Source organism: Haliotis rufescens, unplaced genomic scaffold (genome assembly GCF_023055435.1).
Source record: "Haliotis rufescens isolate VD_foot unplaced genomic scaffold, xgHalRufe1.0.p SCAF_4, whole genome shotgun sequence".
Classification (NCBI taxonomy): domain Eukaryota; kingdom Metazoa; phylum Mollusca; class Gastropoda; order Lepetellida; family Haliotidae; genus Haliotis; species Haliotis rufescens.
The window spans coordinates 32,817,475-32,834,708 of record NW_025964112.1 but is presented as its reverse complement, the minus strand read 5'-3'; the positions used below and the strand labels follow the sequence as shown (position 1 = coordinate 32,834,708).

Here is a 17,234-nt window from a genome sequence, read left to right as displayed (position 1 = left end):
TATGTAAAGTTCATTGTGCCAATTGTGAAATGTCATCTGCAGTGTTTACATATAAGCCTGTGATATAACTAGCAAACTGACACGAGAGAAGTGTCAGAATGCAGGAAATCCTGTAAACACTGTCACTGTCAATGTCACTCTTTATAAATGCTTGTCATAAGAAGCATTTAGCGGGGTCGGATCATCAGTCTCGCTGACTTGGTTGATTAATATCATGGTATCCCAATTGCATAGATCGATGCTCATGATATCAACCACTAGATTGCCTGGTCCATTATTCACAGACCACCATCATATACCTGGAGGGGGCACGGGTGGCCCAGTCGTCTAAGGCGCCGCAATTCGCTGTGCAGAGTTGCGTCCCTTGGGCATGCCAGAAACCTATGATTGTGGGTTCGAATCCCGGTCGCCCCGATTATGTTTCTAGGTTGGTCAGCACCATACCCGGGCTCGTGGGTTTCACCGAAGCGGTAAACGTCTGAGACCTGCATCACTTGGGGCTTTCCTCCCACATTAAGCTGACACGCCGCGATATAACTGGAATACTGTTAAAAGCGGCGTTAAACCCAACTCACTCACTCACTCACTCATATACCTGGAATATTGCTGAGTGTGGTGTAAACAACAAACAAACACTCTATAAAAATGAAATGAGGAGGGATTTGCATGTTATTGATTAATCCCTAGTAGCTTTAAACATGTGACAAGATCTGACTCTAGATCACAGAACTATTTCGGACATATGCAATGTGGAGAATTAGGTAGATGTTTTTGTGGTACAACCTGCATGGATTTTGTCTGTCAAATTAAGCTCTCACATGTTGTGTTGTATAGCCTTTTTGTATCTTCTGGAAGGCATTAAAACCTCCCCAATATTCATTGTCAGCTCTTTTGTTTTGGACTGAATGACTCAGAAAGAAAATTAGTGAATTCTCAATCTCTCCAGTTAGGAAGGCAGTTGTCCTCCACCACAAGCTGTTGTAGTTGCTGCTATCACGGGCTGGTCTGCCTGTAGGCAGCCCTGCTTTGGGGACATATGGCTTTATGAAGCTGATATATATTACTGCTTATTGTTGGTTGAGAGAAGTCGTAGATGGGAATAAGTGATATTTATACTGCTGATATGTAGCAGTGACTGGCTGTGAAAGTGTGATCGGGTCCACACTGGCTATCACAGGGCAGCAGGATATTGACGAGCTATTGATTACATGATTCTATATCAACAAGTGGTATACACAAGGTAGGAAGTTTACAAGTTGTAGTGTGACACCTTCATGTTTTGCTGGCTGTAGTGGTTTAGGGCGGTACGGTGTCAGCAGGGATGGAGGACCAGTGTGCAGAGGCCTACTGATGTCACTCTCCTCAGCTTGTATGGACTTTCACATTATGGCATTTACAACAAATGAATGAATATAGCAGATTGTTCTATCAATTGAGTATCATCCCTTGTGATGTGCTCATCATCGTATTGTTCTTGTGGGGAAAGTTATTCTATCGGATTTCTTGAAACAGAAAACCTAGGACATTTTCAACAATTAATCCTTTTTAAGTGTGGTGAAAATAGTCCAAAGATATGTATGAAACAAACGGTTCGATGGGACATTTGGTCCAAATATTCCTGTTGGACTTGTGTGGGCATTAATCCTGTAGGATTATGTGGGACAGAATGTCCTATGTGTTTCATTGGGCATGCCTTGCTATGTCTGATGTAGGGTCGCTATGTTATTAAAGGTGGCAGAAAGTGACAACAGAAAGCAATGACTGTCCGTCAGTATCCTGCAGCGGCCTACATGATTTGTCAGTTAACATCATTCAATATTTATGGACAGCACAGATTTCAATTCAGTTCAGATGTATGCTTGGATTCTTAGGCAAAATGGTTTTCTTAGGAGTTGAATGGCTGTTGGAGGAACTGAATTGATATTGTAGGAGTTAGATGGATATGGGAGGAGTTCAATGGTTGTTTTGGAGCTGAATGGTTGTTTTTGGGGCTGAATGGTTGTTTGGGGAGCTGAATGTTTTTTGGGAGAGTTAAATGGTTGTTTGGGGAGCTGAATGGTTGTTTGGAGCCCTGAATGGTTCTTTTTGGAGCTGAATGATTGTTAAAGGAGCTGAATGGTTGCTGGAGAGGTGAATGGTTCTTGGTGGAGCTGAATGGTTGTTGGAGAGGTGAATGATTGTTGGAGGAGCTGAATAGTTGTTTGGGGAGCTGAATGGTTCTTGGTGGAGCTGAATGGTTGTTGGAGAGGTGAATGGTTCTTGGTGGAGCCGAATGGTTGTTGGAGAGGTGAATGGTTTTTGGTGGAGCCGAATGGTTCTTGGAGAGGTGAATGGTTCTTGGTGGAGCGGAATGGTTGTTGGAGAGGTGAATGGTTCTTGGTGGAGCTGAATGGTTGTTTGGGGAGCTGAATGGTTCTTGGTGGAGCTGAATGGTTGTTGGAGAGGTGAATGGTTGTTTTTGGAGCTGAATGGTTGTTTGGGGAGCTGAATGTTTTTTGGGAGAGTTAAATGGTTGTTTGGGGAGCTGAATGGTTGTTTGGAGCCCTGAATGGTTCTTTTTGGAGCTGAATGATTGTTAAAGGAGCTGAATGGTTGTTGGATAGGTGAATGGTTCTTGGTGGAACCGAATGGTTGTTGGAGAGGTGAATGGTTCTTGGTGGAGCTGAATGGTTGTTGGAGGAGCTGAATGGTTGTTGGAGAGATGAATGGTTCTTGGTGGAACTGAATTGTTGCTGAATTGTTGTTGGAGAGGTGTGAATGGTTGCTGGAGAGGTGAATGGTTCTTGGTGGAGCTGAATTGTTGTTCGAGAGGTGAATGGTTCTTGGTGGAGGTGAATGGTTGCTGGAGTGGTGAATGATTGTTGGAGAGGTGAATGGTTCTTGGTGGAGCTGAATTGTTGTTGGAGAGGTGAATGGTTCTTGGTGGAGTCGAATGGTTCTTGGTGGAGCTGAATGGTTGATGAAGAAGCTGCCTTTATTGGTGATTGGGGGATCACAATGATTGTTCAGTATTAACAGTACAAATGACAACTTTTTGATGTTTGTGAACCTGCAGAATCAGTTAATGCTCACATTATTTGATGATCACCTAGTTAGGTTATAGCTGTGATACTACTGACGGCAACAACGAGCAACGTTTATTCACTCATTCCTAATTCATGATCCCTCAGCTTATTATCTTCATAAATCAGTGGATGAATTGGTGTATACATTAACATTGCACACATACACCAACAAACTCACATGTATAGAGTGTGCTGTGCTATAATGTCAACATGCAAACACTCAGCCATACTCCCACATCCCATCTGTTGATTGTTTTAGGTGACTCAGTATGAGAATGTTAATGAACTACCCCAGCTGAGTCACCTGCTGTATGTGGACGGGTGTCCTGCGAGGGGAGGGGCACATCTAGTGGACGTCAGTGATGCCATGACCACACAATGTGTATGTTGTACACAACATTTACACTGATTAATGAATGTGGTCCTGACCCGGGAGATCTTCTATCAAATTATGGATGGGCAGACATGTGCTTGCAGTAACATCCTTGCCTTGAAGCAGTGCTTTATACATGAGTTATGTACTCACATGGTCAATAGTCCTTATTTACAGTTTGATAGCTCCATTAAACAGTTCACAGAGATTGACCTTAATTACAATCAGTCACCCCTATGAATGATATTACTTGTGAACAGGAAAGTCATTGTTGAATATGTATGTGCTGACATGGACACAATGTTATTTTGGGCATAGGAAGTCTCCGTTGTCTCGGGATGATGGATGTTTCAGGTAATAAAACTACTGCTGCATGGCTGTGGTGTGTTGTATGCACAACAGCAGGTACTGGCCAGACTGGGCACAGATCTCAAGACATCCAGTGCCATGCTCTAATGATACATGTGTACCACTACCTCATGCTGATTATTTGTTCGTTATGCCACAGGGTACTGACAGGTTAATTCACAAAATGTGTACAGCCAGTTGATAGTTGATAGCCAGATAGAACTGACACATTTGTGTGACAATGGTTATGTGTGTAGTTTGCTCTTGAGGATTACATGTTGCTTACAGATTGTGAACACCTGTGTAGAGAGCTTGTGTTTGCTTTTTGTCTTGTAATGTGGCACTTCCAATGTGGCACTTCTGGGCATACGTGCTGGAGGACTATAGAAAAACAATGTTGTTTTTGTCAGGATCCTTATCATGAAAGTAGGACATTGTGACATTTCAAACAAGAAACTTCCAAAGCTCTTGAATTGGTTCTTGTTGGCATCTTGTTTGGAAATCTTTGTATTGTTTGAAGTGAATGTGTTCAGAATATATTGAATGTAAAGCTTTCTTCTGTCAACCAGTCCATGTGGAAGTTCAACATTGAAAACAAGACCACATTTGTATGCAAAACTTCTGAAATCATAAAACAATACCAATGAAAGTTTGTTGATGTCTGTGTCCTAGCTAAAAGTGAGATTTGATTTGCAGATATTTGACTCAACCTGCTGACTTCACCCCTGAGAAGTCACCCCAGAGTCGGCGCAAGTTCAAATATGAGGGTCGTCACCTAACACAGCCAATCACGCCAGAGGAGATGAAGGAGGCGAAGGCAGCGGCCACACCCTCCCCAGTCAAGCCAGGGGGCTCCATCGGGGACAGGTCAGTCAACATTTATCAAGAAGTCTTTCGGTGGCTTTTTTTTTGCTGTTGAAGTATTTCCTTTGTGTAAGACTCCATCATTTCTATCTAGGTGACACAAGTTGAATTTCATGAACATTTGAGATATAATGTATTTCTGAATGACAATAATCCCATTCCATTCTATGCATTAAAATTCCATGGAGATCCTAGTGTGTTTTTTAAATGTCTAGAACACTCAGAAGTTGATGTGTGATACAAACTGTCCATGAATACTCCTTAAAATGTGACAAGACTCTCCAGGACAGTGTTTGTTCCAATAGATTTCAAATATCTGTATCTCTATAACAAAGTCTTGACATAAGGTTCCAGTTGTGGCAGTATATTTTAAAAAGCCTGTTTCCTCCTTCCCTGCTTGCTTAATGCAGCTGCTTTATTAAGATGTTTGTGTCACAGTGAAGCCGCAGGTCATGCTGTGTTGCAGGTTGAATGCTCTCAAGAAAAGTGGTGAGGAGGACTGGAGACGTCGGGTTCCCAAAACCTTGGACCTTGACACACCAGTCAAACTGAGGGACAAGACCAACCTTGCTGGAGTAGAACGCCCGTCCAGCCTTGCTGACAGACTGAAAAATTTGGATGAGTCCAAAGGAGGATGGAAGGAGAGGGTGGAGGAGAAAGATCAGGAGCAGTTTACAGTGAAGGGAAGACTTGGCAGGGGTAGGTACAGGGGAAGAGAGTGGTAGGTAGACTTAAAGCAAAGGCAAGTAGAGTCAGGGCAAGGGTAGGTAGAGTCAGGGCAAGTGTAGGTAGACTTAGTGCAAGGGTAGGTAGACTTAGTAAAAGGGAAGGTAGAGTCAGGGCAAGGGTAGGTAGAGTCAGGGCAAGTGTACGTAGACTTAGTGCAAGGGCAGGTAGAGTCAGGGCAAGTGTAGGTAGACTTAGTGCAAGGGAAGGTAGACTTAGGGCTAGTGTAGGTAAATCAGGGCAAGGGAGAGGTAGGTAGACTTAGGGCAAGGGAAGGTAGAGTCAGGGCAAGTGTAGGTAGACTTAGTGCAAGGGAAGGTAGACTTAGGGCTAGTGTAGGTAAATCAGGGCAAGGGTAGGTAGAGTCAGGGCAAGTGTAGGTAGACTTAGTGCAAGGTAAGGTAGAGTCAGGGCAAGGGAAGGTAGAGTCAGGGCAAGGGAAGGTAGACTTAGTGCAAGGGTAGGTAGACTTAGGGCTAGTGTAGGTAAATCAGGGCAAGGGTAGGTAGAGTCAGGGCAAGTGTAGGTAGACTTAGTGCAAGGGTAGGAAGAGTCAGGGCAAGTGTAGGTAGACTTAGTGCAAGGGAAGGTAGACTTAGTGCAAGGGAAGGTAGAGTCAGGGCAAGGGAAGGTAGAGTCAGGGCAAGGGAAGGTAGACTTAGTGCAAGGGTAGGTAGACTTAGGGCTAGTGTAGGTAAATCAGGGCAAGGGTAGGTAGAGTCAGGGCAAGTGTAGGTAGACTTAGTGCAAGGGAAGGTAGAGTCAGGGCAAGGGAAGGTAGAGTCAGGGCAAGTGTAGGTAGAGTCAGGGCAAGGGAAGGTAGACTTAGTGCAGGGAAAGGTAGAGTCAGGGCAAGGGAAGGTAGAGTCAGGGCAAGTGTAGGTAGACTTAGTGCAAGGGTAGGTAGACTTAGGGCTAGTGTAGGTAAATCAGGGCAAGGGAAGGTGGACTTAGTGCAAGGGAAGGTAGACTTAGGGCTAGTGTAGGTAAATCAGGGCAAGGGTAGGTAGAGTCAGGGCAAGTGTAGGTAGACTTAGTGCAAGGGAAGGTAGACTTAGGGCTAGTGTAGGTAAATCAGGGCAAGGGTAGGTAGAGTCAGGGCAAGTGTAGGTAGACTTAGTGCAAGGTAAGGTAGAGTCAGGGCAAGGGAAGGTAGAGTCAGGGCAAGGGAAGGTAGACTTAGTGCAAGGGTAGGTAGACTTAGGGCTAGTGTAGGTAAATCAGGGCAAGGGTAGGTAGAGTCAGGGCAAGGGAAGGTAGACTTAGTGCAAGGGTAGGTAGACTTAGGGCTAGTGTAGGTAAATCAGGGCAAGGGTAGGTAGAGTCAGGGCAAGGGAAGGTAGACTTTGTGCAAGGGTAGGTAGAGTTGGGTTTGTGTAGGTACATCAGGGCAAGGGAAGGTAGAGTCATGGCATGTGTAGGTAGAATCAGGGGAAGGAAGGGAAGGTAGAGTCAGGGCCAGGGAGGGGAGAGTCAGGGCAAGGGCGGGTAGAATTAGGGGAAGGCAAGAGCAGGTTGAGTCAGGGGAAGGGCAGGTAGAGACAGTGCAAGGGAGGGGTAGGTATCTGGTAAGGCCTATCAGTGGGATTCCCACAGTGTTTATGACAATTGCATGTTGGAATATATATTTACTTTATCACCCACTCTTCTGAATTTCAGGAGGAAGCAAGGAGAGCCCCTTGGTGGCCAGACTGCGACAGACTCCAAAGAGAGATGGAGGTGAGATTTCAGATGTACTTATCATCAAGTAACATAAACATCCAGTCAGTTTCCAGCCAACTTGTAACAGAGTATGTACAATGACATAGATGATGTCTCTTTCCCTTCAGATCCCTCCTCAAATGGTCCGTCCCCAGTGACATCGCCAACATCCCCTTCCAAGGAATTTGCAGTAGTCACAAAGAAAATCTCACTGCCCAAGGAAATCATTTCAGGTGAGAGAGATCCAGGTGGATTGTTGTTGGTGATATTGTTAAGTTCACTGTTATCCTTTACTGGAGTATTGATCTGAGTATTCAGAATGTGGCAATATGCAGACCAATATTATATTAAAATAAGAATTTACTTCAATATTTTTTACGTTTATAGAGTTTTAAATGAAGAAACCAGTTTGCCTAATTACACGTTAGGCAAAGTGTGCACACTGCTTATTTAATCATTAACTCAGAAAAAAACCCAGTATTAACTTGGTGATACCATTTAGCTCCATTCTGCTACACAAGATTATCATAAGAGGGGACTAACGGGATCGGCTGGTCGGGCTCACTGACTTGGTTGATGCATATAATCGTATCCCAATTGCGTGGATCGATGCTCATGATGTCAGTCACTGGGTTTTCTGGTCCAGACTTGATTATTTACAGAGTGCCATCATATAGGTGGAATATTGCTGGGTGCGGCGTTAAACAACAAACAAGCCTTGCCCAATGAATTATCATCTAATCAGGAAACAGTAGTCCGTTAGTGGAGGTGGTTTATTCTTCTTCTTTTTAAACATAAACGCAAATAAAATTGCTAGGTTAGCCAATCAAATGAGACAGAATAATATGCTATTTATTGTGCCATAAATTATACTGATTTGTATGATATTTGCCAACACAATTAGTATGTATCATTCCTATAATGAATAATTCCTGCATATGTTGTTATTGTTATGTTGGTTCCTTCATCAATAATAATGTTATGTTACCACTCAGAAGATAGATTTTTTCATGTCTAAGTATTCATAGATCCCAACTGATTGATGATTGTCTAATTGTAAGGTTTGTGTTGGCAGGTCCTGCCCCGGTGAAGACTGAGCGTGAGAAGCACGTGGAGGAGGAGGAGAAAAAGGAGCCTGTGAGAGTGGCTGTGCCACAGATGGACACAGAAGCCATCGACTCCTTCTTCCAGACCAGGGACATTTCACAGATCAAAGATAAAGTGGATGTTGACATTGACGACTTTAATGAGATATTCATGAAGGCAAATGAAATGTGAGTTTCCAGGAACAGGAACATTTTGGGGATGGTAGATATATAACAAAGATCTATATTTTGAAGAAGCCGAAAAAATCTTAAGAGGAAATTCTTAGTACCACAATGTTTGCACTAATCAAAACTGTTTTCTACCTGATTTGATGGTTGCAAGTCCTGAGTGATCAGTTGGGTTTGTTCAAACTCAATCAATCCTTATTCCAGGCTTCCTGCTGTAAAGAAAGCTCGTCCAGCCCGCAGTAAGTCTACCCGCAGTCGGAACCACCTGAAAACAAGGTCACTACACTTGGAGCTGAAGGATGAGTACCTCGAGATCAGCCATGGGGTTGCAGAGAAGGAGTTCAAGAGGATGAAGAAGGAAACAAGTAAGGATGACAGACCTTAATTGTTTTTATGAATGAACAAGACATAAAACATGTTCATATTAATTCTGTGAAAGGTACTTGCCTCTAGAAGCTATGATTATTTGACTTTGTACTTGCTTGTTGCAGTCTCAAAGGAGGCAGGGTTTGCTCAGGAGGCCTTGGCTGGCCTGGCCAGCAAGGAGAACTTCTCCAAGGTGGCACTGAGGAAGGCTGAGTCCTCCACGCCAGGAGGCACAGGGTCCTTCCAGCCCTACAAACCCCTCATGCTTCTTCATGTCAAAGGTGGGTTCACTTCTTAGACCGCAACACTTACATACACAAAGCTGCATAGAACAGCAACTCATTGGTTAACTTAATGCCTTGTATATTGGTGCACACATGGTAGCAGGTGGCAGGAGTATGTCCTCATTATATGAAATGATTAACTGTACCTTTATCACTACTGATGATTCATTAACACAATATTTCCAACAGGGCGATACAAGATCCAGACTCGCCTGGTTGAGCCATCAGCAGCATCCATTAACAGCGGGGATTGCTACCTCCTGGTGACTCGTGACAAGATCATAAACTGGATCGGGGAGTACTGCAATGTCATCGAGAAAGCTCGGGTAAGAGTAGTGGCATTGAACATGGTCCAGGGGAGATAACTCATAGGCCATGTTCTTCCGTACATGAATTTGATGTTTCATTTCTACTCTTATGGTGGTTGTAAGAGACGAGTTAATGGATCAGGTAGTCAGACTGGGGGATTTTGGTGACCATTGGTGTGGGACATTGCTTGAAATATCAATCATGGATATGTCTGGTCCAGATTTAATGGCAACTGTAAATAGCTGAAATATTGCTGCTATGTGTGGCATTAAACAACAAACATCATGGTTCTAAGGGATGCAGCTTGCGCAGAGATGAGTGCAGAATTGTATGGTTTCAAAGGTGTAACTGTATATTTATTATGGTTTTTGAAAGGATTGATGAATATATGTTCGAAATTGGATGCTTCTTTATTTGTGTCATTTCCACTTTAATGTTCTCTATATTCTCTGATACTTGTGATAGCAGTGTGTATGTTGCAGTCTGCAGATATTGCTGGCTTCATCCAGCAGAAGAAGGACCTTGGTTGCAAGGCAGCAGCTCTGGTCATCTTGGAGGAACACAAGGGCCACCTTGGTGCTGGCAGACACTTCTGGAACGCCATTAATGGATACAAGGAGTACCAAGGTACGAGCAGCCCGACAGGATGCCATTTGGAGGCCTTGTAGGCTGGGAATGTTAAAATGCTGATAATATGTGTTTGATGCTTAACAATGAAATGTCCTAAAAGTTTTCTATTTAAACTTTTTGCCACTGCATGTTTAATGTGGATGAGTAGGAGAGTAGGGACACCATTACATCCAGGAGGTTAGTTGTGTGCTTTTTTCCCTACAGACTGTGGCCCCGAGGATGAAGATGAGCTGTACGAGAGCCACATCATCAAGACCACCATGGTGTACCAGGTCGTTGACAACTCACTCATGCCTTACGAGGAGTACTGGGGCATGCAGCCCAAATATGAGATGCTCAAGAAAGATGAGGTACTGACAACACTTTCTACATGCTACCCATGAAGATCCGGTTAGAATTGGTCTTCGGCAACCCTTGTCGTAAGAGTCAAATAACGGGATCAGTGACTCGGTTGGTTAGGCTCGCTGATGTAGTTGTCATTGAATCCCAACTGCATAGATCAATGCTCTTGATGTCAACATGATTGTCTGATCCAGACTCGATTATTTACAAACCCCTGTCATCTAGCTGAGTACGGCTTTTAACAAGAAACAAACAAACCTTAACTGATAAAGACTTTTTTGCTGAACATCATACTATTTGTGTAGGATTATCCACTAGCAATGTGACAGACAAGTTGGTAATGGTTGCTGCTTATGTCTGGTATGACGTCATGCGTTGATGGGAAACAAGGTTATCCTTGTGTGTTCCTAACCGTCAACACATGACTCACTACAGTAACAGATTTGTAGCCATCATATTTTTATTTGTAAATGGTAGGATTCAGAGAATGAGATGGAACATTTGCTGTGCTGCCTGCTAGACTATAAGATGGTGTGTTGTGTGTGCAGGTGCTGGTGTTTGACTTCGGCACTGAGATGTATGTGTGGCAGGGGAAGACAGTGACCATGGAGAAACGCAAGCAGGGCATTAAGCTGGCACAGAAGCTGTGGGAGAAGGGCTACGACTACGAGGAGTGTGCCATCAACCCACTCTGTCCTCTACACGGTAATACAAGGGAAGCTTGGACACACTTCCCACCTTATGACTTGTCTATGTCCAGGAGACTGTTCAGAGAAAACGGGTTGACGTAGTCAACGTAGTGTCTGATTCTTTATCAGAAGAGATATATTTTATCTTATCCTGACTCATACTTATTGCTTATCTCTCTCTCTTCCGATTAGGTAGTGGAAACGTCCTGTGCTGTTCCCAAAGAACAGAGAAAACAGCTCACCCAAAGGCACCCTCACTCTGCGCATGCGCACCGGAACCATGTGACCAAGCCCATTAACTCATCACTCTCTCTTTTTTGCGCCATCTTGGCAGCTGGGAATTTTTTTCTGTGCATCATAATCCAAGCTTTCCATAAAAACTCACCCTTTTTAACAAAATCTTTTGCTTGGATTATCTTCTGTGATATTCTATACATCATATCTAACGATTATTTTATATATTTGGCATTAGAATTTTTCGTAATTTGGACTCAAATGCAGCCCCTATCGGAGATCATGAAAACATGTAACCGATGTAAATTACGTTTTTCATATTCGGACCCTCATCCAACCTGTACCAGCTGCACAGTACAGAACTGCACTGCAGAGAATAGATGCAAATTCTGTGCCCCTTTGGGGAAGGAAGAATTTAGTAATTATCTTTTTTGCAGTGCTGAGGAAAAAGATGGATCGGAAACGACGTGAGTCATCACGCTCGTTATCATCCACGGAGACGGCTAAAAGTAAGAAGAGGCGAGAATACGCCCTGCCCTTCGTCAGAGGAATTCGATATGATATTATTCAAATTATCCCGCTGAATATGATGCAGTCACCCCCCCATCTTAATTCCTCGTCTACCAGTAAGAAGTCTAGAGGGTCTAAGAATAAACCTACTGAACGCTTCAGTAAGGCTATCAATCTACAACAACTAGCTAAGAAAAAGAGTGCTGCATCATCTACTTTGAAGCCGTCTTCCCCTAGGGGAGAGCATGTTTTTGCAGAGGTTATTACCTCTACAAAACCACAGACTTCATCCGCAGTCATGAAGGGGGTTTCTAGAAAATCAGCTGTTTCTTCTAGCCAGAAGAAAGACTGCGCGCATACAATTACGTCCACACAACCCCAGAGGTTCGCGCAGCCCAAAGTGTCATCCAATTCGGCTACAAATACAACCGATATATACCTCAATCAGCCTCAGACCTTCGCGCAGAAACCGGCCTTCGCGCAGCCCAACACAACAATTATGCAATCCTCTACCTTCGCGCAGGCATCAACCTGCGTGCAGGCTATTAATCAACAAGAGTATACACAGACTCCAGCGTTCACTCAGGCTCCCGCCTTCGTGCAGCCTTCACGCAGGTTCCCGCCTTCGTGCAGCCTCAACGTTTACACTGCCAACTACCTTCACGCAGCCTACCTTTTTCCACAAGGTACTTTGCTAACGCCTGCTATTAATACAGATGTGATAGCAAATATCACACAAGTCGTAATGGCTATGCAACAACAAATGTGTAAACAACCTGGCACGCAGTCGACTACCTCTTCACACAATAGCTCGCAGATGTCGCAGCCTTCATTTACGGCTCCAAAATCCTAACGCCTCCTATCTTCTGCGAGAGGAGGATATGTTCGAGCCCCCTCAAAATAAGGACACATCGGGGAAAAATTACCCCTCAATTTATGAGGATCATGAATTAATGGTGTGGATTACAGATAGACTGCCGATATCATCACCGTCAAGAAATTCTTCTCCCACTGATACATACTGTATCAAAGGGGACGATATAGACACACTAACCATCCCACCGATAAAACCAATCTCCAACATTGCAGAGAATCTTAATGTTTCTTTTGCGAAAGCCACGAAATCACAAGGACTTCAAACACCGAGCTTTAATTCTAAGAAATTCCCCATGCACGCAATGTCGCAATTTCTTCGCTCACCGGAGATTGATGAAGATAACTCACTCATGTCAGACTCCAAAAGTAAAAATTCTTATCGCATTGAGGATAAGAAAATTGCACAACTTGATACGACTACAAGACATGCATTCTTTGGACAAGCGATATCCCGCGTTATGAACGAAGCTATGTTCTATGAATTAAAAGAGCCTCAGAACGACCGCGAAAGAATGCTACTTTCAGCTCCCGTCAATCAAAAGAAAAATCCCCAAACATTTTTAATGGTAACATACGCAAAATCAACAAAGAAGTGCTTTAAGACTCCAAAGATCATATGCTGATCAAGTCAGTTCAGACTATGAATTCTATGTATCGTCAATCCATGCAGAAAACCCAATTCAAAAGCCGTATGACGGGCATTCAAAAAGCTAAAGAGAAACGCTCGTACAACTTCAGAGGCGGGAAATCATCTGCTTTTTGCAAGTCACATGACACGTCACGTGATGCCGGTCGCGACCGCAGCTGCGGCCGCAGATCAAGATGATCTGGCAATGTTACCCGTGAAGATGGGCTTTTGAACGACAGGGAACTCCCCCCACCAGCCGTTCATGTACAGCATTCCCCAGTAGGCGGAAGATTGGCAAGATATTGGATGAATTGGGACATTCTAGGAGACGAATTTGTTTCCAACTTTCTAAGAAAGGGCTACGCGCCGACTTTACTCAAGAAATCCCCGTTATCTCGTAAGCCACCGGAAATACCTTATCGGAAAGAATTGTTCGCCGAAGTTAACCGAAGCAAACGATTCACGTCTCAAAAAGGGCGCAGTCGAGATAATTCATCCAGAATTACTAACGCCGGGTTTCTATTCGCCGATCATTTTGGTTCTCAAAAAGAATTATAACGGAAAGTTTTGTTTGATTTACAACATGAGAAAATTCAACAAGAAATACCTCCCAAAACCGGAGGATTTCAGAATGATTCAACAAGTGATAAAACAAGCACGACTACCTCGGAAGCATCGATCTACAGGATGCTTACCTACACATTCCCATAAAACGGACTTTCAGGAAGTATTTACGTTTCCTCTTTGAAGGACAACATTACCAGTGGGCAGTCCTGCCCTTTGGAATTTCCACGGCCCCAAGCTAATTACACGAGTGACCAATCCAATTGTGACATTTTTTCACAACAAGGGAATTAGTTGTGCTTTTTACCTAGACGATGGGATATAAGCCCATCAATCAACAAAGCTACTCAGACTACAACTAAATTTCACCCTGAAATTATTAACACAACTGGTTTGGTTAATAAATTTACAGAAGTCTGATCTACAACCATCTCAGGACCTCAAATTTCTGGGAATCAGATTTCTAACCAATCAGAATCTGATAATGGTACCAGAAGATCGGTGGATAAAAATCAAGACTTATTTGCCAACAGCAATTTACAAGAAAATCTCAGTCAACGAATGGCAAGTGATACTAGGCTGACTCACGTCAGCCCAAGCGTGGACGGTCCGAGGCAGACTACACTTAAGCCCTATTCAGAGATTTCTAAATCCATACCTAGATTACCAGGATTTAAAACTGCAACTACCACAAACATTGAGGAAACACCTCTTATGGTGGACAGTGAAATCGAACGTTTGCGCAGGAACTTGTTTAAACGAGAGGGATTACAACAACCACCTATTCGTGGATGCCTCACTTCAAAGCTGGGGAGCTCACTTCAACAGAGAAGTAACAGCAGGCCTATGGTTAGAAGCAGAAAAGCTCTACCACATCAATTATCTGGAATGTGAGGCAGTAATCCGTGCAAAATTTCACTGGGCCCCACAGTTAAGAAACCAATGTCTGATGATCAGAACAGACAATTCAACTGTGGCATACAATATAAACCTTGAGCCTCCTGAAGTTGACATTTCAACTTTACGAGCTAGTAGAGAATCTGAACTTAACAATAAAGACAAGACATATACCAGCAGTGGCAAATGTCTTAGCAGACGCCTTCACCAGCCCAGCCAAACCATCACCGACAGAATGGAAGCTACACCCAGAAGCATTCCAACTGGCTGTAAAAGAAAAAGGTTGCCCACTGATAGACCTATTCGCAACCAGATTCAACAATCAGATAACAACATTTGTATCACCAGTGCCAGACCCACTAGCTTGGTCAGTCGATGCTCTGTCAATATCATGGGAGGGACTAAACGCGTATGCGTTTCCTCCACCAGCCGTGATACCACAGATATTACAAAAGATCCTACACACAAGCAGCCTACAACTGCTTTTGGTAGCGCCTTACTGGCCGGCGAGAACGTGGTTTCCAGATCTCGTCGAACTAGCAGGAAATCCAATATTAAAACTTCTAAACTGGCCAAATCTACTGCTACATCCTCACTCCAATCAGGTCCATCCAAGACCAGATCTGTACGAACTTCACGTATGGAGCATATCAAGAGCAGTCTCGTTAAAAGAGGATATTCCATGAGAGCAGCTAAGGCAGTTTCCTTAGCACTTCGTAGATCAATGAGGAATCTCTATGACGATAAATGGAAAAGTTTTGACCAGATGCAACATCCAAGGGTTTTTCTGCAGCCAAAGCTACTATACCACAAGTAGCAGATTACCTATGTCACTTACGAAGTACAAGGAATCTTAAAGGTTCGACACTGGGCACTTATTTGGCCGCTATCAGTTCTGTACTGACAATGGCTAACGGGATAAAACTTACTAAAGTTCCCGAGCTGATAGCCCTACTCAGATCCTTCCGACTTGAGGACGAACAGAAAAGATTTAGAGCCCCAGCATGCGACCTAAATATAGTGCTACAACACCTAACCAGTGATGCATACGAACCGCTCCAACGGGCCGACTTTGAACACCTGACACAGAAAACCCTATTTATTCTGGCATTAGCTACGGCAGCCAGAATGTCTGAAATCCACGCGATAGACTTCAATCGCATCACATTTGACAGTGGTAACAACTCATCAGCGCACCTTGGCTTAAGATGGGACTTTATTGCAAAGAACCAGTTACAAGGCCAACCAGACAGACAATTCCATGTTCCGGCTCCTTCCTCCGTCCTTGGTGCAGAGGATACAGAGGATTTATCACTATGCCCATTCAGAGCCTTAAGATTATACCTACAAAAGTCTAAACCTAGAAGACAAGGTTTTAAGAGACTATTTATTCCTTTATTAAGAAATACTCACACAGAGGTATCCAGAACAACTATCTCATTTTAGATGAGAGCTGTTATTCTCAGAGCATACAGAGCAGTGGGATTGGACCCCCCTTCAGCCTCCAACCCTCACAAAGTAAGAGCCTTAGTCTCAACTTTGGCACTTCACGGCAACTGCTCCATAACAACTATTATGGAATGCTGTTTCTGGAAATCAGATACAGTTTTCGCCAATCACTACCTCAGAGACCTTGCTACAGAAGACTTAGCTGGTATTCACCAATTCGGACCATTAGTTGTGGTACAACTACTCACGAATCCTACCAGAAGACATTAGAAGATCACACTCACCCAATATCACGTAGACTTGTTGACGTCAGGTTACTGTTCCATAACCAACGACTGAGAGTCCATGCCCCCTGTTTTACCATGTAATTCAGCACATGAGTGAGAAATGATTGTGTTAAGATTATTGCTCTTCTCTTAACACTTTAATCATTTAAGGTGAACAAGATTTTAATCCTAGAAACCTTATAAATCCACAAATCTATATGATTTACTTCCATTTTGCTGCTCACAAAAAAGGAAGGTGGTCCCCAAATAAAGAATTTACACAGAAGATTAACAACGTTCCTATGGGCTTTATAGAACAGATCGACGTTAATCACACATACAGGTGGAACCCACCACCTACTGTGAGATTCAAGCAATAAGTAGGAGTCAGGATAAGATAAAATATGTATTTTTTTAGAGTAAAAATATCATTTATACTTATCCTGACTCATACAAATGAGTACCCTCCCGGCCTTCCCCTCTTTCCACTGATGTGTTCCGACCATTAAGTAGGAAATAAGAGAGAGTGATGAGTTAATGGGCTTGGTCACATGGTTCCGGTGCGCATGCGCAGAGTGAGGGTGCGTTTGGGTGAGCTGTTTTCTCTGTTCTTTGGGAACAGCACAGGACGTTTCCACTACCTATTCGGAAGAGAGAGAGATAAGCAATAAGTATGAGTCAGGATAAGTATAAATGATGGCATCAAACATCACTGGCATAATTTATGTTGTGAAGGATTAGAGATAGAATTAACATTAATTGCAGTACAATACTTGTACAATATGTGTACAGTATGAAGGTTGTATCATCATTTGTAGTATGTGTGTGTTATTTCCCCA

At 43.4% G+C, this 17,234-nt stretch overlaps 1 protein-coding gene across 6 annotated transcripts in view; it reads left to right on the top strand.

The window, feature by feature from the left end:
• Positions 1-17,234, top strand: part of LOC124152171 (supervillin-like) — a 180,564-nt gene that overhangs the window by 156,029 nt on the left and 7,301 nt on the right. For all 6 annotated transcript variants that reach the window (XM_046524995.2, XM_046524998.2, XM_046524997.2 and 3 more), the window contains 11 exons: positions 4,483-4,653; positions 5,117-5,349; positions 7,036-7,095; positions 7,206-7,310; positions 8,153-8,351; positions 8,556-8,716; positions 8,843-8,998; positions 9,191-9,327; positions 9,793-9,937; positions 10,145-10,290; positions 10,831-10,987. In XM_046524995.2, the coding sequence (XP_046380951.2) occupies positions 4,483-4,653; positions 5,117-5,349; positions 7,036-7,095; positions 7,206-7,310; positions 8,153-8,351; positions 8,556-8,716; positions 8,843-8,998; positions 9,191-9,327; positions 9,793-9,937; positions 10,145-10,290; positions 10,831-10,987 (1,670 nt within the window). The remainder of the gene's footprint in view (positions 1-4,482; positions 4,654-5,116; positions 5,350-7,035; positions 7,096-7,205; positions 7,311-8,152; positions 8,352-8,555; positions 8,717-8,842; positions 8,999-9,190; positions 9,328-9,792; positions 9,938-10,144; positions 10,291-10,830; positions 10,988-17,234) is intronic.